Source organism: Phoxinus phoxinus, assembly GCF_949152265.1.
Source record: "Phoxinus phoxinus genome assembly, chromosome: 5".
Classification (NCBI taxonomy): domain Eukaryota; kingdom Metazoa; phylum Chordata; class Actinopteri; order Cypriniformes; family Leuciscidae; genus Phoxinus; species Phoxinus phoxinus.
In genome coordinates, this window is record NC_136880.1 from 30,420,632 (window position 1) to 30,446,919 (window position 26,288).

At 37.5% G+C, this 26,288-nt stretch overlaps 2 protein-coding genes across 4 annotated transcripts in view; one reads left to right on the top strand and one right to left on the bottom strand.

The window, feature by feature from the left end:
• The window catches only part of brinp2 (bone morphogenetic protein/retinoic acid inducible neural-specific 2), an 87,864-nt gene that overhangs the window by 47,431 nt on the left and 14,145 nt on the right, over window positions 1-26,288 (bottom strand). Inside the window, exons 1-3 of one of the 3 annotated variants that reach the window (XM_079612601.1) lie at window positions 12,348-12,579; window positions 11,844-11,899; window positions 4,011-4,331 (exon numbers count right to left, since the gene is read on the bottom strand). In XM_079612601.1, coding sequence (XP_079468727.1) covers window positions 4,011-4,331; window positions 11,844-11,899; window positions 12,348-12,353 — 383 coding nt within the window. In that variant the 5' untranslated portion in view covers window positions 12,354-12,579. Of the gene's footprint in view, window positions 1-4,010; window positions 4,332-11,843; window positions 11,900-12,347; window positions 12,706-26,288 lie in introns of those variants that run through there. The other 2 variants (XM_079612602.1, XM_079612603.1) reach the window with 2 other exon arrangements.
• The window catches only part of astn1 (astrotactin 1), a 246,091-nt gene continuing 232,505 nt past the window's right edge, over window positions 12,703-26,288 (top strand). Inside the window, exon 1 of the mRNA XM_079612600.1 lies at window positions 12,703-13,073. The gene's annotated coding sequence lies outside the window, so the exon portion shown is untranslated. The remainder of the gene's footprint in view (window positions 13,074-26,288) is intronic.

Below are 26,288 nucleotides of genomic sequence, written 5' to 3' on the forward strand. Positions count from 1 at the left end.
GTTTTGAACACCCGGTCATACAGTGCTGTGCTGTCTTATGTCAGTTTTTAATTGTTTTTAATGTGTTAAAAGGGACACATTTCTGTTTGGCCAAAGTGAGCAGAGACGCCTCGTACTTGTGTGAACAGTGCTTCAACGGGTAACTACAAATGGAGCAAATTGAGCCCATCAATCCTTGCAGACTGCTGGACAGTGACAAGAGATGCTCCATTTAATGAATACAAGAGACGAGCAAAAAAGTGATGAGTAGACACTAAACTATGTGCATTATAGTTTTTTGCCTTTTGTTTCATTTCGATTTGATTTATATGCCCCTTTTGCAGATTTTTAAAGTGTTACATAAACAGTACAGGTGACACATAGCCTACTATCTACACAATATACATACAGTAGACATAAAATGTAAAAACTTAAATATCTTGGAAAAAGTAGCCAATCGGTTGCTTTAATTGTCATATTTGGATTCAGTACATCAAAATACATAATAAATAGCACTTTTAATCTCTGAAGCAGACGACTTTTAAAAATTGTAGACCAGTATTATGAATTTATTTTTATTGAGCTCACAGAGGTTTTCATATTCAATAACTTCTGAATGTAACTACTGCTAAAACCTTGGAACAAAGAAAACTATTGCAAGCCCACATCTCTTTCCATTCACAACAGAAAAAAAATCCCCATCGGAGCTGGCAGTATGACTAAAGACCATAGAATTCACTCTGCCGGGGATCCTTTGGAGCATTGTTAACCCCCAGAGGGGAGCTGTGCCCAAGGAAGCAGTAAAAGGTACAGTGCCTGCTGGTGTTCTCCTCTTGTGATGTGCAACACTCTTCTTGGAAATCCTGATCTGTTATCATATCAAAGGGCCAATGCAGTGACCAGCTGAAGTCCCATCTTTTTAGTGCGAGTTCAGTGATGCTGTTTACACAATGCATCTGAACTACAGAAGACTCGCCTACACCCAAACACCCACACAGACTCTTTGGCTTGCAGGACAGCCTTTCAAACAGGGCTGGCAGAGGCTTGTCTCCCCCTCACTGAGTCCATCACAGTTCCGTGGGCCTTTCTCTGCCCAGCTGCTGTAGGCATGCTGGGTTCTGAATTCGGCGAGCGGAGAGAGTTGGACAGAGTTGGCTACGTGCCGGCGGGGGGCAAAGAAAGCAGGCAAAAAGGCCAAACTCCCCTGGTGGAGCTGAGGTCAGTCACAGTAAAGCATCGAAACACACCTTTCTTTCCCATTGTGCATGTGTCTTTGACATAGACTGGAATGAATGTGTAGCGATCGATATACAGTACACTGTACTGAATGAATGATGTTAGCGGTATACCGTGTGCATGTAATTAAAACTGGTCAAGAGCTGAATAATCACCACGGTGTCGGCAAGGTCACAGCTTTCATTCCCAGAGAACATTTCCCACAGTAGATGGTGTAGTGTAGGGGTTTTCAAACCACAAAAAAATTGTGTAATAATGTATTAATAAAGACAAATCATTTATTGACAAACATAATTTAACAGTTTGGGGTAAATTTTTTTTTTTTTTTAAGAAATCTCTTACGCTGCATTTATTAGATTAAAAATACAGTAAAATAGTAATATTGTACAATATTATTAGAATTGAAATAACCATTTTCTATTTGAATAGGGGAGACTTATTTGAATAAGTATCCACATTTGTTTACTACAATAGGGATCTCCCAGTCACGTGACCCCTAGCCGCGTGTCAGCCATTTTGACGGAATACATCCGTCAGCTACTCAGTGGCAATGGATCTATTATTAGGGGTGTGTAATATATATTATTAGTATATTATTATTATTATACTAATAATATAATTATTTTATAATTAGCCTAAATATTGCAATACTTTGCACTACAGTATTGATATAATTGCGTGTGCAAAATATCTAGATATTGAACAGAATCTATTTTTTTCCCCACCACTATCTATTATTAGCGCAGCGGCCATCAGCTAACTCTTCACATCATGTCATCGCACTTATTAGCATCACAAAAAGATACAAGAGGAAGATAAAGGAATTAGGAATCATAGATCCATATGAAGCACCACAAGTTCTTTTTACAGGCATTAAATGTGTAGAAAAACTTCCTGACATTGAGTTCAGTGACATTTACAGCTACCTTATTCACTTCCAATCACGCTAACGCTACACCGGAGCTTCATTAAAAGCATACAAAAGCTTAACGTTAGCAGGCTATCGGTATCACGAGTGCGGATGGGTCAGCAACTCTTTGATTTGGACGCCAGCGGGGAAGGATTTTTCAATCATCACCGCAAAAGTTGGTAAATTTATTTTTATCACCAAATTATAGTAACGTTAGCTGTAATAATCTTTAAACTGAGTTTACAGGGGAAACACAAAACAAAATCACCTGTTTATTGCCACCAACCACTTGTTTCTCTGTTTTATTTCTTTTGGGATACGGTATAAAGATATTCCTTTTGTATGATCAAGTATCTGATCGCATCCAACTGCACAGCATCGCTCGGGCATGATAGGAATATTTCGCGACGAGCTGTAGTATCACCGGCGGTTTAGCATTTTCTATTCCGTCAAGATGGCTGCTCCAAATAGCGTGACGTCACGCGGGACGTCCCTATAGGCACCAATTCAAACTTCTGCAAGAATATCACAGCCCTTAGAAGTTGATGTCAAATACATGGTGTGCCTTTGTTACAGTCTTTATTTTTCACAGTATAAATTTAAGTAAATAAATATATAGCTGCATTTATATTTTAGGAAGGGGGTCTTTTACTAGGGCATCATCGTTTATGGGTCAGTGCAGATGTAAATGGACACTGTGTAAACATTATGTCGTTCAGTTGTGTTGGTTTGAGTAACTGCAGATAGCATCAGAGAAGATGAAGTCTTCACTACATGCGCTATGAACTTTTCTATAATGTGACTGAACCCACACTATTGAATTCATTGACAAGTTTTCTTTATAAATGTATATATATATATATATATATTTTCTGAAGGTAGTTTTATAACGTTTTCACCTACCTAGTGTAGTCAACTCCATTTAACATGGTTTACCATAATGGACCTTCAACGTTTTTTATTTGATTTGATTTTTTTTACTTTTTCTGTTTCTCTATGTTAACATTACTATGAGTGATTTCACCATCATACATTATTTTTCTAATCTCTCCCCACTTGCAGAGAAAACCGCGTCAGAAATTGTCAGGATTGTCAGGAGGTTTGATTCATTCATTTAGACAAATTTATGTAATTTATGATTTGATGCACTGCAATTTACACACAAAGACTTTCTGCTGCAACTTATTCCTTGTCAAAATAAAGTGGCTTTTTTTTGCCATCAAAACATCCCAGATTTCCCAGTGATCAGATTTCCACTTATGTGGTAATATTACCATTATCATTCAAAAGTTTGGGGTTGTTAAGATTTTTAAAAAGAAATTAACACTTGTATTAAGCAGGGGTGGGTTAAATTGTTCATAAGTGATATTAAAGACTTTTACATTGTTACAAATTATTTCTATTTCAAATAAGTTATGTTTGAACTTATATTTATCAAATTTGTCAAATAATCCTGTAAAAGATGTATCACGGTTTACACAAAAATATTACGCAGCACAACGGTTTTCATCTGTGATAGTAATAATAATAATATTATAATAAATGTTTTTATGCACCAAATCAGGATATCAGAATGATTTCTGAAGGACCATGTGACACTGAAGAATTCAACGTTACCATCACATTTCAAAATATATTAAAATATAGAAATCTATTTTAAATTAAAAATGTTTTAATCAAATAAATGCAGCCTTGGTCAGCATAAGAGACATTTCAGTGGAACTGATAAAAATGGCTTTTGGAATTTTTTTATTAAATTTGAGTTGATTTTATATTTATTTTCATGCAGGTTTCTCTAAATCTGTCATGGGACCCGATTTTGCTCACAAGTAAATTTTGAATATGCAGTATTTTTAACTAATAATATAATCATCACAGCACAAACCTGTAGATTTTATAGCGTGTGGAGAAGCCTTGTTGGAAGCGTTCTTTGAACTCAGTGTATTCTGGACAGCGATGGAAGGGCCCTTTATCAGACAGGAGCCAGTCCAGCTGGCCGCTGCTCCGGCCGGAGATGGAAGAGAACGGTGAGGTCTTCTGGTCCAGACGCTCAGCCAGAGCCAGAAACCAGCTCAGTGGGCCCAGAGGTGCCCAGTGCCACAGGAGCATCAAGAGGAACCATCTAACAACCGCAGCTCTCTGCCAACACAACGCCATCCTGCCCCTGGGCACCTGGCGCCAGCATTCTTCTGCCAATCCCTTTGACCTGCACAGACAGGAAGAGAAGACGAAGGTAACACTTTGAGGATCAGCATATATACATAACAATTTTCTTTTGAGTGGGATCCTAAAGCAAGTATGTTAATTACAATTAACACAACGGTCTAGTAAACTCGATTCTGATTGGTCAATAACAGCATTCAGATATAGGCATTTACTTTACTGATCAACTTACTATAATCTCTGACTGTATATGCGACAAAAATCTTCAATTTTAAACCATTGTCTCACAGATTCTCTATGCACATGTATTGCAGCAGTATTGGGAAAAATGCAAGTCTGAAAATAATGTTTGACATTTGACCAAGGGCCACAAGGGATGCTTATATTAATGAGTTCGCATATATTATGTAAAGCGCAGATAGACATCGGCTTTGAAAGAGGCAATGCCTTCATGCACCAATGCATAGACTATATCAAACGATTAGTTCCATACAGGGGTTAATTCCATTCCCTGACATTCCTTTAATCCTTCTTCAAATCCATGATAAAAATGAATTTTCTGAAGGACTAAATGCAGGTTTGGATTCCTAATGATGTATGAACTACCTTGCACGCATTCCTAACTGCAGCAAAGGACTATTTTTTGTAAAAGGCAATTAGAGACGAACAGATAGTATGAAACATAAAACAGGTCTCGATACAGGCAATAACCATATACACAGCATCTACGACCTCATGGTATGTACAGTAATAAGTTCCATTTACCCAGCAAAGCCTTCTTCTGCACAATTCATTACACTAGGAATGGCCATTAGGTCACCCAGAGATGATTTCCCCATGTTTTTTTCCCCCTATCGCTTCTACAAGAACATCTTTCCTCACTCAGTCGTGTAGTTCTAATATACAAAATGTAATTATCCCTATTCCTTCAGCAAAATATATTTCCTCTACTCTTCACTTTTTGTTCTCCTCTCATCTCCTTTGATTTATAACTCTACAATTCTCTCATTGCCTCATCTTGATAGATCAAATTCCGTGTTATTGCATTTCCTTTTTTCTTTTTAATATCTTTCATCATTTTTGTTTGTTTTTTCTTTCTTGCGATTAATCCCATTGCCTTTTTTTTCTGGTTTAATTTTCTTCTTCATAGTTCTGTAATAAAGTGACCAGCTCTGGTGCCATTTCTGTAAGGGAAAATACAAGTAACAGACAGTAAAAAAAAAAAAAAAAAAGTATTGTTGTTATATATTTAGTATTAATATTAGTATCAATAAAAATCTACTAAATATTAGGGTTGTCAATCAATTAAAAAATATTAAAATTAGTAATTGAATGATTCATTCAATTAATCAATCAAATGTATCAAATGGCCATAGAGTCCCTTATTACTGAATTCCTTGTAATTGTAATTTTATAATAATAATTTAATAATCAATTACATGAACATTAAATTGACAGTCCTTTGAATGTACAGTGTATTAGAAGAGAGCAACAGAGTAAAATCTAATATTATTGTCACTATGTATATGCACACTTAACTGTACACAAATTTTTTTTAAATGGCAAATGCCAACCCAGATAGGCAAATATAAGAGGCAAAATATAATACATTAAATTAACAGTGCTGATGAACGGCATTTGTACACAGAACACATTCATCAATGCTTGCTCCCTGAGAAAGGTAAATGCCATGCTATTTGTCACATTTAGAGTAACAACTTTATCTAAAATATGGTCAAAATATGGCCTTTATCATTCACAGAACGCTTTGCTCATTTTTGATTGTAACTTCCAAAAAACAAATATCGTAGGTAAAATAAAACAATTTTCAGGATTTTTTTCAGCCATTGCATGTCAAGTCTAAGTTTGGTCTTCTTAATAAAGTCAGTTTCCTAAAACACTCACTCACTCACTCACTCACTCACTCACTCACTCACTCACTCACTCACTCACTCACTCACTCACTCACTCACTCACTCACTCACTCACTCACTCACTCACTCACTCACTCACTCACTCACTCACTATTATTGCATTTAATTTAAAAGTCTAATAATCAGGGCTGCAACAACGAATCGATTATTAAAAGAGTTGGCAACGAATTTCATTATCGATTCGTTGTGTCGTGCGACGCGGAGATATGAGTATATTAAAAAAATTAGTTGAGCGGCGTGCGGAGCAGAGCTATGAGGCGCCAGACTGGACAAAAGCGAAGCGAACTCATCGAGCGAGCCACACTGCGCGCGAGAGACCGAGTGCGTCCGAGAGTGCGCGGTAGAGTGCTGCGTTCCAGTCCAAAATTGTCATGCCCTTCACTCGCTAACTTCCCTCCGTGTCGTTCACTCGAATGTACGTCAATGCCTACGTTGCACAACTGCCACTACTGGCGGAAACTGCAATGGGCTGAATTGGAACGTCAACGTCCTAACCCCTTGATCACTTGGAATCAGCTATGGAGTTGATTTATTATTTACATTTCTTTTCCGTTTAATAATTTGTTTAATGCAGCATCCAAATGTATATAGGTGTGTTTGGGCTGTTTTCAATTTAAAAAAATATATATATATCATATAATTATTTGTGGTGGTGGCGATTAGACAATTATGTTGCATTGTGGTATATGGAGCTGTCTGAAGTGTAAATATGTAGTAGACTCACTCCCTCTGTCAAAATCGAGGGAACGAGGGTCTGTCCATATAAACTTCCCTTGTCCACTTCGCGAAGTGGAACACACTTCAAAATGGCGGCAGGGATTCCCACGAGGGGAAGTGCTCAGGGAAGTTTGCAAGTGCGTGTCTAAAAGTGGACTGGAACGCATCAACTGATTCACTCATGTTGACTCATTCACTGACTCACTAGCCCCTTTCACACAGCAATCAAATTACCGTAAAATACTTAAATACCGTAAATACACAAATATGCTGTTCACACAAGCAACAGCGTTCTGGCTTTTTACCAGTAAGAGGGCATTTGGAACACACATCAGTTCCAAAATACCGGCAAATTCTGTGATTCTGTCAGTCATCAGAAGTGATCTTTAAACGGCGCGCCGTTGTCTTCATCCATCCGCATGAGGAGAATACCTTTAGATTCACTCTGTTCAACTTAACAAAATGTATGATGTCTGAGTGAAAGGCATATGGGGATGATCAAACAGAACGCGTTTTACAGATTTTGCTCTTAAAAACACGAGGCTCGCATAATAGTATCCAACTGCAGAGCCGCATCGCTGATGAATAAAAAAAGGCGGCTGGGTCTTGAGCGCGACACGTGGCTCAACGGTCAAAGATGGTAATCTAGCGCATTTTAAAATCAGTGCGGAGTAATCACGTCTTCTCTATAAGAACTTTATAATTGGCCCAAAGCAGACGTCTTATGTCAGCGTATTCTGACCTCGTACGTGATCATACCAGTAAATCTTCATTCTGCGTTCACACAGAGCACATTACCGGTAATTTTACCTGTAAATGTACTGATAATTTTTACCAGTAAATACTGTATGTGTGAAAGGGGCTACTGACTCGCTTTATTATAATGCTACTAGTACCATCACATGCAGTACCATCACAAATTTAATCTAGCCGTATTGCACCAAATACATGTTGTTTTCCACATTTGAAAGAGCAACAACAGATGGACACTGGTATGGTCAACCTTTCATTCTAAAATACCTTGACTGACTTCATTTTGAAATTTGCCTTTCAAATAAACCCAGGGTCTGAGTAGTGACACCCCAGACAGCTATAGCAATGCACACAGTCTTATTGCTCTCTATTCCCTCTGGAGCCTCAGCCTAATTATAAAATGCATAAAACATTGAAATGCCAGGGAGACAATGGAAGAAATACTGAATTTAGCCCTGACATTTTCATGCGCATCTTGCATAATTTAGGTGCCTTTATATTTACCCTTCCCGCTCAGGAGAGAAGCCAGGCGCCAGCTGAGAGAATCTAGAATTTAGCATAGGGTAATAGGGACACCGAGAACACAACACATGTCCACAACACTTGCATACAAGAGTGTTCTGCAGAGCACACTAGTCCTGAAATCAGCATTGCAGGGCCTGAGGTTCACCTGAAGGCTTTAACAACTCATGATCCAAATATAGAGGCTTAAGATCTAATTGATCAAATAATGATTATGTAGTGGTTTTAGAAACTATCTCGAGGACATGCTGATACAGCAGCTCTTTGTTATTATGAGGGATAAACATTTCTCAAGGTGGCTCTATCTATCTATCCATCCATCCATTCATCCATACATCCATCCATCCGTCTGTCTGTCTTTCCATTTAGTTTGAAGACGTTAATGTAAATTCAGGGGCTTTCATGACCTATGAAACTAAAACTATCCATCTATATTAAATGCTGTGGATGCTTTAATTTAGTTGTTAGTAAGTTTTCACAATGCAAACTCCCTCAGAAATGTTGTCTGTATATATCAAAATAGTCCAAAATGTCTTGAGATGCCTGTATTCTGTTCTAGACCACCCCATTTAGCTAAACGCAATAATCTATATTATGTCAAAGCCCCCTAAAAATGCTTGGTCAGGGTTAGGGTGAAGCTTAATTATACAGAACTTTCTTAAGACAGATTAGCCAGCATGTCTTATAGTCAAGTTTATTTTTAAAACATGTATTTTTGCACATCACTACTTTAATAGTGATGGGACCTGTTATTACTGTTTGGCAGGTGAAGATTCCAGTATGGTATGAGTAGCCTATATTATTTGTTTATTAGATATCTGCATAGAAACAACACAACAAAGCTCTCGGCAAATTTGACATAGCTGTTCTTGAATATCATAATTGCTGTCATATTAGCTCTGAATTTTTCAATGTTCTTAACAATTTTTATAAAAGAGCCTATGACTCATGCTGTGCAACTGCTAGTATTTTGGTAACCTGCTCTGCTTGTTCATCACACTTCATTATTTTCGAAGAATAACCAGCTGCAGCTTCTGTTTTAATGTACTGCACTTTATGGAGCATCTCGGAAGCTCAGATGAGGCTATTTCCTTGTATATAACAGTTAAATGTGGGAGAATAACTGTGTAAAAATGTATTTCAAGTTTCACTTTTATCCAGTAGTAGGCACATTCCCCTGAAAAAGCCCGATTAAGTATTTTCTTTATGGTTCACCTAAAAATTAAAATTCTGTCATTATTTACTCATCATCAAGTCGTCCCAAATACGTACTACTTTCTTTTGTGGTTACTAGCATTCTTCAAAATATCTTCTTTTGTGTTCTGCAAAATGAAGAAAGTCATACAGGTTTTGAATGACATGACATGAGGGTGAGTACATGACAGCATTTTTGTGTCTATCCGTTTAAGGACTCAATGGGGGATAGCCTATAGCTCGCACTTGAATTGAACTAGCAACCTTATTGTTTCCATTACTGAGCTTGTAACAATACCAGGGTTTTGGAAGTAAGGTAGAATTAAAATGAATTGAAATTCATATAACTGTTTAGTACGGTGGCCGAGAGAGCTCACTCACCATACTGCAACTGAAAAAAAAACACACACATGCAAATAGAAAAACACCCGCAATTAAGAAAACATCATCAGTTTTACAACACAAGTGTGCTCCAAATACTCACAACACAACCAAATACAGAAACACGCTGTAAATAGCAACAGACCACAACGGAATTGTTTCCAGGGGACCCCAATAAGTGACGAACCCTGCTGGAACATGCTTATTGCTAATGAGCATCCCTATGCCCTGCTCCCTTAGAAGGGCAGAACCCTTGAAGTGGGGACTTTGGAGTAAGCAGGGCACTTGTGTGCCATTATGTAGCAGTTTGGAAGGCACTTGATGAAGGGAGCAACGAAAGACCACGTAATTTCCTCATTATTTTCACCTGGGATGTTCCCATGACAACGCAGCATAGCGTCCATCAGCTGAATAGCTGTTCTTACGGCATACATTTCTTATTATTGCTGTTAACATAACTGTTGCAAATAAATATACATTTTTTTATACAAAAATGTTTTTAAAATATGCGTTATATATCTGTGTGTGATTGTCTCAAATTTAAAACTTCTCATCTTTGGACCCTGCATTACCAACCATTTCTTACCTATGAAACTTATTTAAACATAACATGACAAAAAATGTACAATGTATGTAACTGAGGTAGCCTATAGATTAATACCTTACCCTCGTGTCCTTTTTCTCTATCCTTTTTTTCCAGCACTTTGTTAACTCTTCTTTTCTGATTTGTATTCTGATGACATTGAACATATTGTTAATACATTTTATATGCTGTATACAAAGTTGTATGTCATAAACATATCATCTCTGTATGTTTTGGAAGTAAAATAAAATAAAACATGGCTACAAAAATGTAGTGAGTCGGGTTCGTCGCTTTTTGGGGTCCCATGGACACATTTCCATTGTGTTCTGTGCTATTTGCACTACAGTGTGTTTCTGTATTTGGTCGTATTGTGAACTTTTGCAGCACATTTCTGTATTTGGTTGTGTTGTGAACTTTTGCTGCGCATTTCTGTATTTGGTTGTGTTGTGAACTTTTGCTGCGCATTTCTGTATTGTGTTGTGAGTATTTGTAGCACACTTTTGTTGTAAAAAATGATGAAGATGTTTTTTTTAATTTGCGGGTGTTTTTTAATTTGCATGCGTTTTCTTCAGTTGCATCGCGTTGAGCTCTCTTAGCCACCGTAGTTTAGCTAATAAAAAAAAGTTTAGGCTAAATGTTGACTTGACTAAGTCTAATTTTAAAGTTTTCAAAAAAGTTTAAAAAGCCATGAACGTTGAAGTTTTATATGCCTTACAGACAGAGAGAACAATAAAATAATACAGATAGACGGTTTCCAGAATGCATTACTTGTTGAATATCTTAGAATTGTAATTCAGTAAATGTCTAATCATTCCAATTCAGATTCCAAATCTACAGTATGTCCTGTGAGATATGGCCAATTCAATTTCTCATAGAAAAACAAAACAAACAAAAACACCACATCATTCTTGCTGAATCACATAATTCCTCCCAAAAGAATACTGTGCATCTTCTATAACACCTAATTTCAACCATTCACACACTTTCTGCACGTGTATGACCATGGGAACATGATTCATGTTGAGAACCACTCAATTTCACGTAGATCCCAGAGGTGCTGCATCGCCCTCTGAGCCATCGAAGGCATTTATCCAAAAGTGCCTCAACAGCCAGTTTTCAGAATGCCAGTAGATGGCTGGAATTCTGCTGCTGTTCTACTCTTTGCTTATAACAGGTCCAGATGAAATAATTCACATAGCTGCACCAAATTGTTCTTGATTTAAAGTAGATTTAACAGCCAGAGCTCTCAAATACCCAATATTGTCAAGTTTCTAGAATGTCTGAGCACAAGGAAGACCTGTTGAGGATTTAGGTTGGTTCTCCAGTATGTGTTCTCATCCATTATTCAATGTGAAGCTAGAAATGTTGTGCAGCTGCAGACTTTTACTGAGCCTGAGTGTGCAGAGGAAACGGGTGCACTGCCAAAACCATAAGACCGTCTGTCCTATTGAACTACTGTGCATCTACTCACCATTTTCTAAACTCAGCAATCCCCACCACCTGCCTTACTCCTACCACCATGTGTGCCTGGAGGCCCCAAAACAGAGAAATCCAAATGTAAGCGAAAACGTACCATGAATTTTCTACTATGCTGCAAATCAATTGAGTTTTTGCCTTATTTATATGAGAGGAAAATATTAATTATACAACTGTTTAAAAGCTTTGGGGTTGGTATGATTTTATAAATGGTCATTATGCTTATGCTCATCAAGGCTGCATTTATTTGATTAAAAATACAGTTAAAAACTGTCAAATTGTGAAATATTATAACTGATTTCTAATTGAATCTATTCAAATAATAAATCCTGTGATGAAATGCAAGCTACATTTTCATCAGCCTTTCTGCCTCTGATAAAGTGATTTGGTGCACAACATTTCTTCTTATTATTATTAGTATGATGATAAAAACAGTTGTGCCTCTTGAAAGGGTGTTATTAGTTCACCCAATAAATACAAATTCTGTCATTTTACTCACCCTCATATCGTTTCCAAATCTTCCGAACACAAATGAAGATCTTTTTAGTGAAATCTGAGAGTTCGACAGCCATCATTAAAGTAATCCACGTGACTTAAATGGTTTAACCAAAATTTTATGAAGCGACGTGAGTGCTTTGTTTGGAAAAAAAAAAAAAAAATCTTCAACGCGCGTTCAAGCCACAAAGTCTGCTCTCGCATGTCCATAGGTGTAAACGGGTGTACCACGCAGGCAAAGAGTATAGAAGAACGTCAATATACGTTCTTTGACGCAGGTGCCATCTCTGGTGGTCGCGCGCATGCGTGTTTTGTCTATCTGCTCTCGCGTCAACACACCACGCATGCGCCGTGGTGCTCTCGTGAACGCTCGTTGTGGTAAAGTAAAATGTTTGTTTTTGTGCAAAGAAAGCACTCGCGTCGCTTCATAAAATTGAGGTTAAACCACTGGAGTCAAATCAAATGGATTACTTTAATGATGATTTTACGTTTCGGGGGCTTGAAAGTGGTAGTTGAGTTGCATAGGCTGTCAATGGAGGACATTTGACAGCAAGCTCTCAAGTTTCATTGAAAAAGTGGATGTCAACTGCATAGACAGTATATAAACCTGATATAAACGGTCAACTGCTGTAAAACACCAAAGAAGAAGAAGAAGAAGAAGAAGATTTCATTCAAAAGATCTTCATTTATGAACGAAAGTCTTACAGGGTTGGATTGGAACAACATAAGGGTGAGTGACAGAATTTTCACAGGGTGAAGTAACGTTAACCCTTTAATATTTTTGTGGAAAGCAAGATACATTTTATAAAAAAAAGTTTCATGATATAAAGTGAAATAGCTACATTTATTTGAATTAGAAATTATTTGTAATATTATAGATGTCTTTAATTTCACTTTCGATCAATTTAATTAATTCTTCTTAAAAAAAAAAAAAAAAAAATCCTGACCCCAAACTTTTGAACAGATATTTTAATACATTTTTGAGTGATGCTTTCCAATGACAAAAATGCCAACACAATGTTTGGATGGTTGCTAGGGTGTTGCTAAGTGGTTGTTGCTAGAGTGTTCTGGGTAGTTGCTAGGATTGTGTTCTAAGTGGTCACTGTGACATTGCCAAATACAAAACAAATACAAGCCCACTTTTCCTCATAAAGCCACATGATTTGATTTGTGCGCGACTAATTAGCTACATTTGGTCTTTTGGAGTAGTATTTAAATGATGAATATTAATATCAATGCTAATTACCTATTATCACCATTCACCACTAGCACTAATTACCTATCATGCACCTGTGCTCGTAGCAGTTGTCTGATTTCACTTGCTCATTTAATATTTGGAGTTTTACTCTGGTAACCGAACAGCAGTTTCACCATTTGAACAGAGGTTTTATGTATTTCCTGCTCATTCAAGAGAAATAACTAAAGAGTGAGACCTTAGGGTGTTTTTTTTTTTTTTTCAATGAAGAGAGCCAACCTTTGAAACGAGAACATTTCTATCTTGCAATTCTTGCATCATGGTTATTGCATCTGTCTTGTTTATTGCATTGGATCTGCCAGAATGTGCGTGTCAAAAAGCAACAAACAAAAGAACATGCAAGAAACTTTTAATATAAGGTCGCGCTCATCAAACCTACACGTGTGAATGTTTATGAACGATTTCTTCCCGTGAAAATAATTAAACCGCATTTAATTCCACCAAAAAAATATGCCCCAGGTGACCATTTTATAAGATGGGAGATAAATAAATGAAAGGGCATAAATCCTGAAAATGTGTTTAATTAAAACATGCAAGCATGGCAAGTTAATCAGCGAAACAATTATGCGGGCGTGAAAGAGCATTAATGTGAAAGCAATTTCAACAATACCTTGTCGCATAGGGGTTTAAAATGTCTCTATATCCCCTGGTTTCACAGACAAGACTTAAGCCTGGTCTCAGACTAAAATGCATGTTTGAGCTGTTTTAGCTGAAAGCAACTTGCTCTGGCATATCTTAAAATATGTCACTGCCATTGTTTTGTCTCAAAATGCACAACAGTAATGTTTTTTTTTTTCTTTCTAGGGCACGTTTACAAAAGCTTCAAAAAGGACATGTCCTAATCCTGGCTTAATCTAAGCCCTGTCTGTGAAACCAGGCCTAAGTTTATGTGTGACGGTCTAGCAAAGCAAACTCTTGCGCTAATAAGTATGCATATTACATGCATGTCTGTGAAGTTTCTTTTACAACAGGTGTTACGGCATTATGGCGAATTAATAAGTTGTACTGTCTGCAAAATAATAAGCAGATGTTCTCCAACGGCAACAGAGGGAAAACTTTCACATGAGGAGTCAAAGCAAACAGACACAATCACTGGCATTTGTTTCAGAATTAGGCACAATAACATATGGATAATTAAGACTCCTCAATGCCTTATTTAGCATACCTGTGCTAGATCATTAAAAACAGTAATTTTTCTGTCTAAACTAGACTCGGATTCCACATCTCAACTGTCTCATACTGTGCAAGCGTGAAGATTTGAGCACGTGGGGATCGGCGATCTCTTAATGCCCGACTGTCCAGCTGCTGTATCACCATAAACACATTTCAACCTTCCACTGGGTGTAATCGCTTCTACATCACACTTTAAAAAACACCATTCACGCACACACACACCTACTCGCACTCAAGATAATTACCCCGGCTGCTTATTAGATTAACACCGCTCCATAAAAACACATCTGCATATTGCTCTGATACTATTAGCTCTGTGTCTCATCCTTAAATACATCCTGGCACACTGTGTGCCGGGTCCTCGCAGAGTTTTCAGGAGTTTGTTGCCAGAGCCTGTGCAAACTCATTTGGTAATTGAGGGGAAAGCATGGTCCCTGTGCAAACAGACCTCCCACACACCTATAAAACATTCTCTGTGCTAATGAGAGAATGTGCTTTAGGAAAACAGAACACACAGAGGATAACACATCCTTCTGTATACACACATTCCAGCATTGTTGCCATGGTCACCTCATATAGGCAACCAATTACCACAAGTGCATGAATCATGATACGCCACAGGTCCTCAAGCGTTTTGAGGAGTGACCGCAAAAACATATGATCTAAATCTTTCATCTCTGACTTATTAATATTTGCACCCATGTTGGACGTTTCCTGAAAAATAGCAATAATAAACATCATCCTTGAGGATATTTTTTTTTGTTGTTTTTAATTGAAAAGCAGGCTTATTGTAGGGTAAAGGCAGGAATGCAATTTATGTCACAATGGTTTGGACTGCAAAATTCATCTAATTTGAAGGGAACCATGGCAACTGTGTCAATTAAAGGGGAAACACATGAAAAACATGACACCCTCCAAATTTGGTATAATATACAATGGGATCCAAAAGTCTGAGGTAGGCTAACATTAAAAATCTGCCCTAGACATCTGATTGATAAAGTTTAAAAAAATGTAACTTAAAAAAAAAATATGGTAGCATCTAAATTAACTAATTCAAGTCAAATACTGTATATTATTTAATATTATTTCAAATAAACCTAAATGGTATACCGGTACATATCATTTATACCAAAAAAATACATTCTTATGGGTTACATCAGGTAGAAAGCTCTCAGATTTCATTAAAAAAAACCTTTGAGACTAAACGAAAGTCTTATGGGTTTGGAACGACACAAGGGTGAGTAATTAATGTCAGAATTTTCTTTTTTTAGGTGAACTAACCCTTTAATTTAAGCAATAGTTATTTCCACATCCTCTAATCATAAATTCACAGCGATGCCTCCGTGATGGAGGAATACTAAATGGTGTCCAGCCAACCATATAATTGTAGCTGTTTATTAATTGTAACAAATGTAATTAGTATCTTAACACTCTCCAAATGATTCCTCTTTTTTCTGTTATGGGAATATGCAGGCTGGTTTATCACACCCAGATAAGACAACCACAATTTAACCTAATGTGTTAGAAAGCATTGCACATTTAAATAACCGCTGCCAAAAGGGAGTCATGTCTTTGGATAGAGTAGACAGTCAAAACATCAGTGTACTTGCTCTCTCAGTTCAAGCATTATGATTTTACTTTCAGAGGACTGTTATATACTTGAATAGCTGAAAACAGCGCTTCATTATGTAGAATGCTGCTTTGTCTTTGAGTGGTCTCCATAGCATTTGAACACTTGATATAGGAAGGGGAGGTGGAGAGAGGAAAGGATAAGAGGAAAGAGTGGATCGATGTGAAACAGTAATACAAACACACCTTCTGACCTTCAGACACACAACGATATAGGCTACACTACGCTTCAGTGTGTGAACACTTTTTGTAGAGCATATCCCTTATGTATGCCATTGTTCATGTGTGATGTACGTTGTCTGTTATCTTGCTTTTGATTGAGCCAGAGTACTTGGCTTCTAGGGTAATGGACTCTGGCAGGCACGGGGTGATTGCAAAGCTCCATATGCATGTGTGATAATGAGTGAAGACAGATGTAGTGTGCAGAGACTGATCAGGGGCATCGGGGTCCTCAGATAGTCAATAAATCTACCACAAAGCAGTAAGAGGTCCATTACCCTCCAGCAGCAGATAAAACCTCCCCTAAAGATTGTTCTGGAAAGAATTTGACCCGTGACCCTGCTTATTGGGCTTTCACTGATTGAATCAGAATCACCAAGAGCTAAAAGCTCAAAGTGACTATGCAGGACAATTGCTAACATGAATGTATAGATATGGTATTTAGAAGCCTGCCTATTCTCAAAGTATACCACAGTGTAGTGAAACTATTAAGGATTTTCTACTTAAAGGCACACTATGTAATTTATTTTTGTTCTAAATTAAAGATTAAATACATCATCAGTCCTTCTTCCAAAAGTTGTTTTTGTCTTACCCTGATTCACTATGGTAAGACTATTATAGACCTAGGTGTTTATATTTTAGACCTGACGGGATTGCTTTCGCAGGAAATGGCATACATTACTGGCCCGTGTGTCTCATCATATCCGTAAATAGAGAAATGAGCAAGAAAGTTGCAGCTAAATCTCGAACCTCCAGAAAATCACCTGTTTGAAAAAAAAAGCCAAACAGGAGAGTCTTCCGGCAAAAAGAGAATGCAACAGAGCTTGTAATAAAACGAGAATCAAATTTTTTTTTTTACTCGATGTCGATACTCAGTTTTATTAAACAGAATCTGTTCTGTTGCATTCTCTTTTTGCCGGAAGACTCCTCTGTTCAGCATTTTTCAAACAGGTGATTTTCTGTTCAACAGATATTGCCATATGTATACATCTCTAACAGAGTTCATTGTAAAGCATTATCTATTGTGAAGGGTCATATTCCGCACAATCACACAGAGCCGAAGGGCAACCAAAATGATGTTCTACCGCAAAATGCATGCACCTGTTTTGTTTTTTAACTGCTAGAGGGCCAAAAGTTATATAGTGTATCTTAACTTGAAGCTGCATAATTTTTGTAACACATTTTTTTTAATTATTACTGAAAATGCCTTATATTGGTATCTTATGTTTGTTCAGCTCTGTATACTTGTACACACATCAACTCGCCATACAGTCGGCTCTTAATTAGATTATACCTTATATATTATGTTGTTTAACAATCCGTGGAGTATTTTATGAGGTTAGTGAATCTGAATTATGTCTCATCATAACCCCACACTCAGTGTTGCTTTAGCGGTAAAACAAATTTACAAGATAGTTTATGCTTCTCTTTCAAAAAAGCAGTTAGCTACACTAAGCCACAAAAAAAGTGAGATACTGTAACTACATTCAATTTTTAGGGTGTAATATATTTTAAGTAAACATTACAGTTAATTTTTTTTTTTTTTTAATTGTTTAATTGACTGTATTAGGTAACAATAAAGACATTTATTTTACAGAGATTTATATTTCAAATAAATTCAACACTGATAATAATAGCTAACAATAATAAATGTTTCTTGAGCAGCAAATCAGCATATGAGAATGATTTCTGTAGGATCATATGACACTGAAGATTGTAGTAATGGCTGCTGAAATTTCAGGTTTACCATCACAGGAATCGGTTACATTTAAAATATTGGCTAGAAAATAGAAAACTAAATTGTAATATTATTAATTTTACTGTATTTTCTAATGCAGCCTTGGTGAATGTTAAATGCATCTTATGTACTATATGATCAATTTTTGAATTGCTTGATATACACGGAAGTAACTGAATTTTCATGCTTTCAGTCAGTGAAAACATTATATGATATTGCGCTTAGTTCTTTCCTCAGCTCACTTGGCTGCCACACTACTGAAAAATGCTACAGTACTTTGTTACTGATTCTTCCCAACACTGCCTAGGACTGTATTGGAAAAGTGGAATGTGATTGCATTTATGTAAATACTTTTTAGAAACATAAATTAAATATAAATTCACTGTGCCGTTCTGATTTTTGGCAGTGATGCATTTGCTCAGGCCAGTGGGGTTTGATTCTAGCGTTTGCATTGAAACTTGTGCATCATCAATCATGTATATTTGCATTCATTCATTTAGCAGACACTTTTATCCAAAGCGACTTGCAAATGAGAAATATAACAACAATTCATCCTAAGGAGACAGTGGCATTAGAAAAGCTGAAATGCAAACTTCCAACAGTGCTCAGAGATGAAAGTGAGAAACAAGTGATGAATCAATCATATAGAGAGAACAACAGACGATACTCCCCTGCCTTTTCTATGCTATCACGTCTCATTGTCTAAACTTTCCCTGTGCATCTAATGATGAATTAAGATAACATCCGGGCAAGTATTAATTATACTGATAATACACACTATTGTGTCCGGTCATCGTCATCATCAGACACAATACTGTGTATTATCACCCTGGTCTCTTTGTTAATACATACAGTGTAGTAGTATATTACAGAGTAATATAAATATATTAAATAAATAGGGCCTAGTAAACAGTGTATAGGTATCAATACGTAACATTTACAGGTACAAAGTGTACGTTTTTGTACATTTAGATAGATTCTGAAATGTACAATATGGATGTATTGACAACATTCAAACGTTTACAGCGAAAAAGCTTTTATATAAAGATATATATGTGTGTAGCCTAATTACATTTTTATAGTTTTATAGATACATATTAGATCCCCTAACCCAAACGTAACAATTTTATAGAGAAAATAAAAAGAATAGGCTATATAAAACATAATCGACAGAAATATAGGGAAATTACCATTTTAACAATAGTATAGCATTAAAAGTATAATTTGAGCTGCTAATCCCACTCCTACCTATAAATCTACCCATAGCCATTGCTTAAAACTATGTACAGTTATGAAAAACAACAACAATAGACAGACAAGACATGTAGCCTAATATAGCCAACTATAATGAATTATTATTGAAAAAATGTCAAAAGCGGTACCAAAAGTAGTCCAAATGACGATGTGTTGCAGTCGCAGTCGTCTTTGGCAGTCTATAATCGTTTTATATGAGGCACAGAGCAGAATTTAAGTTATTAATTGGTCATACATTTGGTCATGTTTTGTTATCCCACATCTGAGCCTAATTTGGATTTTGGATGTGCACACCACCTCTTTTATTTTTGATATTCAAATTCATGCCATATGCTATTCAATTTATTTAATTTAAAGATTTATGAATGAACCGTCTTTGCTGCTGTGAAAGCATCTGATCAATTTACCAAGTCGTCTCTTGATGTATGTGTTCTGAAGTTTGTGTCACCCTTTTAGATTTTATGGTGCTTCAGGACATTTATCATGTCCAATGTGAGTTTACATTTGGAGCTTTAATAAGACCTGATGTTATTGTCTTAGCTTGAGTCTATTCATCTGGCCTGAGGTAGTTGGAGCAGCTGCACTGCACTGCACTACATCTGCTTATCAGGGAATATAACACTAGTGTAGTTAAGAGTCAGTTAGTGTCACACAGCCAAACTTTTATCGGCATGTCAGTCCAGATTGCATTTTATTCTAGCTAACAATCTCACACTTTGACAGAAAGACACATTTGACTGACATGTACAGTGACCAATTAGTTATTTTTTGTACATATTTTTGCTGGATTATCTGATATTCTATCCATACTATCCAAAGGTAATAGGAACTAATTTTGTCAGGCATAATAAGTTTTAATGTCACTAACGTATATAATACGGCCGATAGTAGAACCTCGGATTCAGGAGGAACAGTGCGGTTTTCATTCTGGTCCTGGAACACTGGACCAGCTCTATACCCTCTCCAGGGTGCTGGAGGGCTCATGGGAGTTTGCCCAACCAATCCACATGTGCTTTGTGGATTTAGAGAAGGCATTTGACTGTGTCCCTCTTGTGGAGGGTGCTCTGGGAGTATGGGGTCTGGGGCCCTTTGCTAAGGGCTGTCCGGTCCCTGTACGACCGGAGCAGGAGCTTGGTTCGCACTGCCGGCAGTAAGTCAGACTTGTTCCCGGTGCATGTTGGACTCTGGCAGGGCTGCCCTTTGTCGCCGGTTCTGTTCATCATTTTTATTGACAGAATTTCTAGGCGCAGCCAGGGGCCGGAGGGTGTCAGGTTTGGGACCACACGATTTTGTCTGTGCTCTTTGCGGATGATGTTGTCATGCTGGCCCCATCAGACCAGGACCTTCAGCGCCAGGATGAGAATCAGCGCCTCCTGTTCCGGATGCCTCCTGGACGCCTTCCTGGGAAGGTGTTCCGGGCGCGTCCCACCGGGAGGAGACCCCGGGGGAAGACCTAGGACACGCTGGAGGAACTATGTCTCCCGGCCGGCCTGGGAACGCCTCGGGTCCCCCGGACGAGCTGGAGGAAGTGTCTAGGGAGAGGGAAGTCTGGGCATCTCTGCTTAGACTGCTGCCCCCGCGACCCGGCCCCGGATAAGCGGATGGATGGATGTCACTAACCTGACAAACCTTGACAAACAGTCACTGCATCAACTCTGAACCTTGTAAACGCAATTTTTTCTAAATGTTTTTTTTTTACAGTAGAAGCAATGCAAAACAGCCATAGATTGAGATTTTCCTTAGGGGTTTTATAACGTTTTTACATTTTTTTTATTTGTATGAGTGAAAAAAGGCTAGCGTTAAACATAACTTGACGATACTTGGACGTTTTGCTACAACATAAATTCCACACACCCATATCGAAGATAGAAGCTTTGGATTTTTATTTTAAAATACATAGTATGTTTCCAATAAATATCTAGATAATAACTTCTGGGGTGTGAGTGTATGCAGTTTACATTGTAGAGCTTAAAACTTTTTAAGACACTGTACATGCAATTCCTGAGTTATGCCTGCCAAAATGAGTTCCTATTACCCTTGAATCAGACAATCCACCAAACATATACAAAGAACTAATTGGTCACTGTACATGTCAGTCAAATGTGTCTTTCTGTCAAAGTGTGAGATTGTTAGCTAGAATAAAATGCAATCTGGACTGACATTATGTCGATAAAAGTTTGGCTGTGTGACACTAACTGACTAAACCCCATAGCAAAATCTCGAGGGAACCAGTGGCGAATTAGTCCTCCGGGTTTTGACGTCATCCCTGCACCACTCTATAAATACACATAGTATTTAAAGAAAATGTTAAGTATTATGTATAGTTATGTTATCGTTAACTAAAATGTAAACTAACATTTTTGTTAATTGAAATAAAATAGTTCTAATACTTAAATTAAAATTGAAAATATAAAAAGCTAAATCAAAATATTAATATATACTATATAAATAATAATAGAATGATTGTAGTTTATTTTATAAACCATGTTATTTCTAAAATCAAATAACTTTGTATATTGCACTGTACTAAAGCCAAGCCAAATAATATATTTAACTTTTTATTAAGTTCACACTTTTTTCACCTACTATTAAAAGTAATGTTAGATTTATATGTATCCAATAACTTTTAATAGTACTTTTAATAGTAGGTGTGAAAAAAGTGTGAACTTAATACAAAGTTAAATAAATAATTATTTAAACCAAGAGGTACCCTCTCACGTGAACGTGCAAAACTAAGGGTAAGGGGTAATTGGGATTCACCCTAAAATCATGTTAACAAGCATAATGTTTTACACTACTGTATGTGTTTATACTATCGAATAAGTGAATATTGGATCGGCCCCATTCACTTCCATTGTAAGTGCCTCACTGTTTTTGTGGTAATCAGCATCATGCCACAAGTGCTGCTGTGCTGCTTGAGCTTATAGCTTGTATTGAGCCCAGAATAACCTTTTAAACTATTGAATATGAACAATCAAAGTAATGGGCTTTATGCACTGCCCATGTTGGCGTGTGCATGCAGTGTGTATGGTTGTTTGGTGTTTGCACCTTTTCTGAATCCATGCATGTGTCCAGGATGCCTTCTAACTGATAATTCACAGGCCTGGAAACCTTTCAACTGCAATATTATGATGTTGGATCAATACGCGTGCATTGTTATAGTGCATCGCTCACGAGGGACTGCAGCCAGTGTGCTGCTTAAGTCCACAGGATCCACAGACGGCTCCTCATGCCAAGACCGTTCCATTGTGTCTGAAAACCCCAAAAGCTTTCATCAGTCCAAAATGGCCTTGAAGAGATAGTTCACCCAAAAATATAATCATGTATTCTTCCTCATGTCATTTAAAACCCATATGCTGTTGTTTTGTTTTCCTTAAAGTGACCCTATTACGCTATTTTAAAGGTTCCTACAATAGGTTTACATGCATCCAAGGTCAAAATACTTTAGTACAGTGCAATATACAAAGTTTTTTGATTTTACAGTAGAAATAACATGGTTTATAAAATAAATTACAATCATTCTATTATTATTTATATAGTATGTATTAAAGGGGTGGTAAAGTATGATTTCACTTTTCTAACTTTAGTTACAACGCTCAAAGTTCAAAGCAAAGGAAGATATTTGCTTTTAAAGAAAAGGACTACAACAAACGGCTGGTAGGGACTACACGACATTCCTCCCGGGTTAGTGACATCAGCAACCCTAAAATGTATAAACCCCGCCCCCGGGAACACGCAGTCCATGTTGAGAAGAGGAAAAGTTGTTATATAAGAGTACATTTGTGAGTCAGCTCAAACTTTAGCATCCATCTTTTCACATGCAATAGAAAGTCACTCTGTGTGCATCTCACAACAGTTCCTATACAAGAGATTTATAGATTACCATGACAGAATATCCTAATTGAAGATAGTTAACTCCACATCAGCAACATAAATTCATCAACTAACCATTTAGAGACGTCCTGTTACATTCTACATGTTGTCACTTCTTCATGAGTTTCTCCATCTTTGTCTGACTCTGTTTTAACATTAAAGGCAGAACCGTTTCTGTCATTTTAGTGTGTCTGCGTGAGGTAATAGCAGCTGCTAACACACGCAAGCTCTTGAAACCCCACCCTCTGTGCAGCTCATTTGCATTTAAAAGGCCAGGCACAAAACAGTGCGTTTTTGCGAACTCTCAAAAAGTGACAACTTTAACATACTATATAAAAATATATGTGGGGTATTTTGTGCTAAAACTTCACACACACACTCTGGGGACATCAGAGATTTATTTTACATCTTGTGAAAATGGTATTTTATCACCCCTTTAATATTTCAATTTAGCTTTTTATATTTTCAATTTTAATTTAAGTATTAGTACTATTTGACTATTTTTACCAGTTTAAATATCTCTGGTCTAGTCATGTGCTAGTCAAGTGTTTTTCATTTAGTCACTCAGACTGTAGCTTGCGCTTTTAACCAACACTTCCCATTTCTGTGTCAATATGCTTCAGAAGGTCAGTGGCTGGACTGTAGCCGTTCCGTCTAAGACCAATGAGTCAGTTTGCCAAGGTACAGCTCAGAGTAAATCACCAAATGCAATTGTGAGATCATTTGTTGGCACAGCAGCTGCAGGGTGAAATACTTCTATTGAGCAAACCATCATTGGCAATGCTGGGGGAATATGAATTTTGGCACCATCCGTATTACGTATTAAGTCGCCCTGAACTCTTTTCTGTGTCAGTTCTGCGGTACGTTTCCATCGGAAGCAGCCTAAAGCCACTGTCATCATAAGTTCTATCACCACAGATCTCATTTCTCACACAACCAAGTATGGGGTGCACTGTAGGCACACTGCGTAAGTCAAAAGTATGAAAGTCAGAGGAGATGATTGACAGGCTTAGATGGATCAGATAGATTAAACGGGTCAGTTTTGATCACTGTAAGCACAACATCCACTCTCCACTCATCCTTTCCAGTGAAATACCCATACACCCGTAGGGAAAAACTGGCATCAGAAAGCTAATTCCTCTGGAGTTTGTGGCTGATATTTATGAGCGCTAGGTGATGGTGTACTTCCATCTCCCTCGCAGGCATGCCGGGGTTAACGGTGACCGCGTCACAGAGTGGTTTATCAACAGTACTTCGCTTCTCAGATATCGTCAGTTAATTTGTAGAGTGCATTAGGCTGTTATAGCATGGGTGAATACATTTGCCAAGCTGGAAGGGCGGATTTATTCTACATTTGTTTGTTTTTTCTAGTAGACCATGTGAATGCATTTGGCTAGCTATCCTGGAACATAAAACAACAATTGTGCTGGCATTGAAAAATCGTTACGATGACCAGTGGAATAAAGTGGTTATTTGGCTTCTCGCTCTGTAATGAGTGGAGGGCGTAGCACTTATGGCTTTCAGAGGGTTTATGGATAAATGCTTTTTTTCTGTTGCATGTGGGTCGTTCCATCAGGGTCAATGAACATTAATGACCGAAGGAGCTGTGAAGCATGCATCATGGAAATGCACTTTAGCTGCTAACACAGATTTCGATACGTGACAGATATTGGTGGCTGTAGATCAGAAAAGGGGAATGCGTTGTAGATCAGCAGAAATCCATTAATGTGGATATGTAGGCATGGTATGTAATGGGTTACAAATTAGGGCTTCAGGTTTCTCTCTTTTGGTTGCTATCGTGAGCATTAAAATTATATTATAGGTTCAATGAGGTTAATCAACAGTTTTTTGGCATAATGTTCATCATTTTATGGTTTAAGGCATTATGTTGTTATGGCAAAAAAGTTGTAAAATTGTGTATACATTTAAATAGAAATCGTTAGTAAGAGATTTGATCAAACTTAGGGTGAATCTCAATTCTCTATCTTACCCTTTACCCCTTAGTTTTGCACGTTCACGTGAGAGTAAGGGCTATCCCAATTCTCGTTTTGTTCAATGGGTAGGGCTAAGGGGAAGTGGTAGATACCCCTTAAAACTAAGCATTTTCACGAGCTTACTTGAAACCATGGGATACCCTCTCACGTAAACGTGCAAAAGTAAGGGGTAATTGGGAATCACCCTAAAATCATGTTAACAAGCATAATGTTTTATACTATGTGTTTATACTATCGAATAAGTGAATATTGGATCGGCCCCATTCACTTCCATTGTAAGTGCCTCACTGTTTTTGTGGTAATCAGCATCATGCCACAAGTGCTGCTGTGCTGCTTGAGCTTATAGCTTGTATTGAGCCCAGAATAACCTTTCAAACTATTGAATATGAACAATCAAAGTAATGGGCTTTATGGGCCCATGTTGGCGTGTGCATGCAGTGTGTATGGTTGTTTGGTGTTTGCACCTTTTCTGAATCCATGCATGTGTCCAGGATGCCTTCTAACTGATAATTCACAGGCCTGGAAACCTTTCAACTGCAATATTATAATGTTGGATCAATACGCGTGCATTGTTATAGTGCATCGCTCCAGAGGGACTGCAGCCAGTGTGCTGCTTAAGTCCACAGGATCCACAGACGGCTCCTCATGCCAAGACCGTTCCATTGTGTCTGAAAACCCCAAAAGCTTTCATCAGTCCAAAATGGCCTTGAAGAGATAGTTCACCCAAAAAGATAATCATGTATTCTTCCTCATATCATTTAAAACCCATATGCTGTTGTTTTGTTTTCCTTAAAGTGACCCTATTACGCT